Source organism: Buceros rhinoceros, unplaced genomic scaffold (genome assembly GCF_000710305.1).
Source record: "Buceros rhinoceros silvestris isolate BGI_N320 unplaced genomic scaffold, ASM71030v1 scaffold46921, whole genome shotgun sequence".
In the NCBI taxonomy this organism is placed as follows: Eukaryota; Metazoa; Chordata; class Aves; order Bucerotiformes; family Bucerotidae; genus Buceros; species Buceros rhinoceros.
The window spans coordinates 49,719-56,250 of record NW_010395713.1 but is presented as its reverse complement, the minus strand read 5'-3'; the positions used below and the strand labels follow the sequence as shown (position 1 = coordinate 56,250).

At 39.8% G+C, this 6,532-nt stretch overlaps 1 protein-coding gene across 1 annotated transcript in view; it reads left to right on the top strand.

Annotated features, from left to right (window-relative positions):
• Positions 1-616: 616 nt before the first annotated feature.
• The window catches only part of TM6SF1 (transmembrane 6 superfamily member 1), a gene marked incomplete at its 5' end in the record, with an annotated part of 18,108 nt that continues 12,192 nt past the window's right edge, over positions 617-6,532 (top strand). Inside the window, 5 exons of the mRNA XM_010145621.1 lie at positions 617-720; positions 2,038-2,135; positions 3,080-3,183; positions 4,014-4,096; positions 5,469-5,590. Coding sequence (XP_010143923.1) covers positions 617-720; positions 2,038-2,135; positions 3,080-3,183; positions 4,014-4,096; positions 5,469-5,590 — 511 coding nt within the window. The remainder of the gene's footprint in view (positions 721-2,037; positions 2,136-3,079; positions 3,184-4,013; positions 4,097-5,468; positions 5,591-6,532) is intronic.

Genomic DNA, 6,532 nt, shown 5'->3' with positions numbered 1-6,532 from the left:
GCTGACCCCCCCGCAAGCGATCCTGCCTTGTAGGGTTGGAGAGACCTCTGGTAGCGCTTCCAAAACTGGAAATTCAACCTAGGTCCATCACAGGCACTTCACGCTGCTACTCCTGTGCCATAGGACTGATGTGTTTTATTCGTGAATGTGTCATTTCATGAGCAGATAATTGATTGCTGAGGTTAGACTAAATGTCCCTAATGATCCATTTTGGCCTTGCAATCTCTGTGTTTGTGACTTTCACCTCTCATTGGCCTTGAAGTTTTCCATCACTTTTGTTTATTTTTGCAGATACCAGTATGAAAACTGATTTTAGTCAGACAGATCTAGGCTCCTGGGTATGTTGTTTATCTAGTTATTTTTGTATTTCCTTTTTTTAGATGATCACATGTGAAAACACAGGCACGTAAATTCTGAAATGAATATAATGAATAAAAATGCATGAATACTGTGGCAGCCTATGTGATGGACTTTAAAGACAGCTGTTAAAACTAATAAAAGTTGCTTTAAGAACATGTGCATTTGAGGATAGCTGGTAACAAAAGTTGAAGAAGCAAAATTCTGTCTCTTTCTCTCTGTTTTTTTAAAATTCTTTTTCTGTTTAATACCGTTACAGCTCCTGGGCAATTGTTGCAGTTGGACTGCTGGTTCTGGTTTTTATTGGTCTGCTGGCTCGTGTTCTTGTCAAAAGAAAACCACCCAAAGACCCGCTGTTTTATGGTATGTCTTGATAACAGTGAAGCCAAATTCAGGATGTGTTAATTTTTGTAAATGATAATACCTGACTGTTATTTCTGATTGAACATTTAAGGCATGGCTTCAGAGCCCAGCCTGGTGATGTGCGAAGGAGCCAAGAAAGAAGGAAAGACTGGGGCAAAAGGAGGAGAAAAAAATGCTGCTGTTGATCCTTTTATTCTTCTCAAATAGGAGATGCAGCTTAGGGACAAGCCAGACTTCCTATTTGGAAAGAATGACGCTCCAGTTGGGCTGTGAAAGTGTGTGAAATACGGTCATGCCGCTCTGTTAAGATCCTCCTTGTAGAAGGACTTAGTCACCACAGCAGATTTCTCACACCTGAGTGTGAGAGCATCTCATCCTGAGTGGACTGACCTGGGATTTTTAGATGGTTTGGATCAATGGCTTGGTTCTGCCTAGGATTGAATTCCTTAATTCTCCCATTTTTATTAGGCTTCTGCGTTAACTCACCTTTGTGTTACATAAGAAAGTTCAAACCACCCCAACTCCTGGCTCAGGCTGTCTGCAGACTTGGGCAAACATTTCTATATTGATACTTTGCCGTAAAAGAGAGGGATATTGATTACCTTTTTAAAGGAAACCTTGGATCTAGATTACATTATAGCAAAAATCTAGAAGAAAAACCACTGCTGTTTTTTCATATTTTGCAAGATGGTCCCTTGGGCAAAGCAGCGTACCAACCACCTGCATTTGCCCTCTGTCTTCCTGTTCCATTACAACTCATAGGTGCCTGTCCCAGTGTTCTGCGAGGCTGGGAACTCTCGGTCACACTGAAGTAAAAGGAAATAAATACCATAAACCTACCTCGAATAAATTTCCTGTCTCAAAGGAGTGACTTGCTAACTTGCCAGATAGGTCTGCTCTGGACTGCTGTGGCTAATGCAGTTTGCCTCGCTCACCTCTAAAAACAGCAACTCACATTTCCCTCCGCCTCCTTTCCGTTGTCCTTTCCCCTTTCCAAGAGGTGACTGCAGTCAAGGTTGTATACTTTGTCTGACCAAGATTTTTGAAAGGCTACATAGTCCTTTCTGCAGAGGCTGACTTTCCATGGAGGCTGTGCCTACAGCTCTACAGAATTCCACATTTCTAAGAAAAGCTTCCTAACTAAACACTAATTAAAAAATACTAAGCTGTGTGGGAAAGTCATATTGCTCACTAAATACCTGTGGCCTCAGAACAGAGGCATCTAGTTCAATAGAGCTTTGCCTGAATTTATTGGGTTGTGAAGCAACTGCGTGATTCCAAATCTTTATAATTTTTTTTCCCTTTATCTCATTACAGTTTATGCTGTATTTGCCTTTACCAGTGTAGTGAATCTAATAATTGGGCTGGAGCAGGATGGAATTATTGATGGATTCATGACTCATTACTTAAGAGAGGTAAACAATTGTTGAGCTTACAAATGTAAATAAAATTCTTACTGTAAATAACTTGGTATAGTATTTGTGACAGAAAAATAGCCTCTTACACAATCAAAAGAGTCTTCTGGAATTTGGTCACTGGGCCGTTTCTTTGTTGTTATGGACAGAACCTTCACAGACTTGAAATCACAGACTCATTTGGGAAAACTCACATACCTTTCAAGCTCCAGTGTTATTTGCCTTAAGGTAATACTGTTCTGTGTTAACTTCTGTGGGGCTGCACAGACTGCGCCTGTTTGCAGCACTCGAGTGGACGAGTACTGCAGCACCTCACTGTGTTACCAAGAACGAGGCAAAATTGCTCCTTTATTTTTGCCTAATCATTTACTGAAAGGAATTAGAGTTAAAAAATGATGATGCCAGATACCCAGTCAGCAGAATCTGTTGGCTGCTGAATATCAACATCTACCAAAAATAGCTCAGTTGGAGCTTGACGTGAAAGTCACCGAAGTCATTGAAGATTCCATGAACTTTAGCGTGAAATGCGTTGGACCTTACGAAGTTATATGTATATATATAGTATATTCAATACTGTTGTGGATCTCTAGGTTGCTAAATGCATCTTTATTTGTTCCACGTTAAATGCATCTTTATTTTGTGGCTTTTATCACTAAACCATGGAAAAGTAGTATTTCCATAATGTAGCAGAACAAGGCTGACAGTTGCACACAGGAGGTTTCCCTTCAGTCTTGCACTCTATTTTGCAACTACAGAACCAATTTAATTGTACCTGATCCCACCTAAACCAGGTTTGTGCTTGGAAATGTGTATTGTCAGTCAAAAACTCTGCCTCTGGATTGAAAGAACATCAGTTTCTTGCGTGAAATGGTTTCCTGCTGTTCTTTATTAATAATCTGTCATTCTTCCTCTAATCACTGTATCTTTTTAAAAATGTTTCCTAGGGTGAACCGTATCTGAACACTGCGTATGGCCACGTGATCTGCTATTGGGATGGCTCCGTTCATTACCTGATGTATCTGCTGATGGTGGCAGCTATTGCATGGGAGTAAGTCGTCGTGATTCGTGTGCTGTTTGCTTTGCTTACATTTTCCTATAACCCACAAAGGGCTTTCTTTTCTACGCAGTATTTAGATTTTTCTTTCAGGACTATTTCATGTCTTAGGCCAAAGCAACACTATTAAAATTTCATTATTTTCAGAAATTGTACCCTCACGGAGTTACCCTTTCTCTCAGCTGAATGAACAGCAGAGAGAATAGCCCATTTGCATGGTTCGTGTTAGTTGGAAGGAAAGCCTAACCAAGACACACATTAAAACCATGTGTGAAAAACCAATTTTTTTCTAATACCATATTTGTAATACGAATAATGTATTGCTTATCATGATCACCTCTCACCCACGTTAAGAGAATATCTTGCACTTGAAGAGAAAAAGGTTATTTCTAGAGATTCTCATCTTTCTTGCTGTTGAATAGAGTTTGAGAGAAGCACTTAAATTCTAGAGGCTAGTGTACCTGCTGGTAATAGAAACATTAACAGAATGAAATCAGTTAATTATTGATTCTTTTATAGTCTTGTACAAGCTGTGATATGCAAAGTCATGCAGTCAGCCTTCAGATGAGTGAAACATAACAGCAAATAACCGAGTACGCACAAATCCTGTGCTGTTCATGTGGTAACCTCCTCACACAGGAGTGTAGGATTTCTCCATGTCTCCCTCTCAGAGGCAGGAATCCACTGCTGACTTGTGGTACAGATTTTAAAACCGTTACTTACTAAGATACGAACATGGCAATTAGTATAATACTAGGGTGATTTGGGCAGGGGACTTTTAGAAATGATGCAATAATTCTGTCTTGTTTTCTCTTTTTAAACAGACAAAGCTATAGAACCATTGGCCTCTACTGGCTCGGTTCCATTATCATGAGCATCATTGTCTTTATGCCTGGAAACATTGTGGGTAAGGCCATAATATATACCACTAACTTCTTCCTGCGAAACATTTTGTAAATGCAGCGTTAGGTGATCTATATTTTACTGCACTATTGGTTCCTTCCTGTAACATGAAAGAGGAATTTTAGGAATATCAGTAAAGAGATGGAAGATATGTCAAAACTTAAATATGAGGAAGGGGAGATGGAGACCGGGAAAACCAAAAAACTTTCAATTTACATTGGTCTCAAAAAAAAAAAAAGAAGTATTTTGTTATACCCATAAGGCTTTCACCCAAGCTGGGTTTAATTTAAGCAATGAGACAATATCTGTCTCTAAGAATCATAAAAATATAAATCTTACTTCGCATTAAATTTCCAATTTACTGAATAGTCAGACACTCAAGCACCGTACAAGAGACACTCAAATCAATTCTCTTTAAAACAGAAATCTGGAAGTTGTTATATTTTCAAAAAATAAATTCCAAATTCCCAGATTTCTAACAAATCGGCACATAGCTGTGCTGCTAGAGGTTGAGAATTGTAATAAAATTTACATAATTATTGTGGCAGTGCCTCTCCCCTCAATTAAGTACTTCCTTTTTAGCAAAGCTCAAACTGATGCAAAGTTGACAAGTTGTGTCCAGATCCTGCAGTCAGCTTTAGAAAACTCGCTCTGGCTCCGCTTGTTATGCCAGAGGAGGAATATTCATGGCGCAGCCTGGGGCCGGTCCGGTGCCCTCTTTTGTAGATACATCGACGTGCACCACAGAAAGCAGCCAGATTTAATGTGACAGTATCTCTTCCTCTTTCCTCTAGGGAAGGCTGAAAAACTTGTTCTCAAGAGCCTGCCTTCTGCCTTCCCTCCAGACAGAGAGCAGCCAGTGTAAAAGAGACAGCTTTTCCTGATTTACCTGGGCTGAGGACAGTTCTCTGAATTTATGTTTTGTCCTCAGATACCACCACAGGCCTGTAGGAAAAATCCAGGCTTTGGAAAATGAGTGCTGTATCAGACCTTACAAAATGGATACATTCCCTTTTCCCCATTGTGTAAAGAATCATGTCTCTGTTGGGAGCAGGTTCCATTAGGAGATTTCAAAGCTGTCCCATCCTATAGGATTACCTACTGCAGAGGGACAGAGGTGGTTTCCTGTCCCCTGAAACACCCCCTAATTTCTGAAACGGCTTCGTGCCCGATAGGCTCTCTGTCACCTGTGACTCTGCTGCTACTCAGCACACGACTTTCAGCAAGATTTGGGTGTTGCTCTAACAGCATTTTCCAATGTTTTATGTTTACATTACCATAGCTGCTTCAGGTTTGATAGGACATGGGATATTTTTTAACTCTTCTGCAACACAGCTTACAAATTCTCATACCTCTTGTAATTACTCTTTTAACAGGCAAATATGGAACAAAAGTGTGTCCTGCTTTTTTCTTGAGCGTGCCGTATATTTGCCTTCCCATATGGGCTGGGTTCCGAATTTATAACCAACCTTCGGTGACCCACGATACTCCAGTCAAGGTAAATTATTGTATTTAAGTGTTGGCTACTGCTAGGAACACTGAAATACTCCTGCTGTTTCTACTGAGTTTTATAGGTCCCTTGGTGAGCCTGGAGCATGCTGTAACTGCTCACTGTTATGACAATTGCTGTAAAAATATCTATACTGCCACACCATTTCATTATGGAGGGATAAAGAAAAAGCACAAGAACCTTCTGTTTAAAGAACCCATTTCTAGGTGCAACTGTGTTAGTACCCTCTGTCTGTTCAGTTTCTCGCTGTTTCCGTTTCTTAGCTGATGAAAATGTTGACATACACCAGCTTCATAAAGCACCGTGAAATCGCTATAGAAGCTCTGCAGGAAAGTATTCTGCAGATGACTTACAGATTTCATGTAACTTCATAGTGTTTTGTATGTGCATTCTGCAGTATTGGATTTTACAGGTAAGACGTTGCACATTAGTTGATGTGAAAATTATTTATGCACTTCATATTTATGAAAAAAGAATCTGTAAAATGTTTCCTCAAAACTGCTTAGACCTTTGCCTTTGAATTTAATAGTTGGGCTGTAAGAAGATTAACTGAGCAATCAAAAATGCAGTAATAGTTTATGCACTGTTTTATAAAAAAAAATTTTTTTTAAATTGACCCTGCAGTACAAAGCACAGAACAGCTTTAACTCTTCGTTGCTGTAAGCAAGCCAGTTTATTGCTGCAGCACACCATATTAGTTTTTAGTTGTAAATAATGTAATCGGTCCGTGTTTTCACATCACAAGAGCTGCTGAGTCTCAGTCAGGTTCATTCTGTAACTGAAAATACAGACACAGGTGAAGGAGTTAGTTCCTATTCCATAGCTGTGGGCAGATGGCCCGGGGTGTAGGATAACAGCAGACAGAGGCACCTACAGATTTCCCAGATGTGTGAAAGACAACATTCAGTCAGCCACTCGTGATTCTTCAGC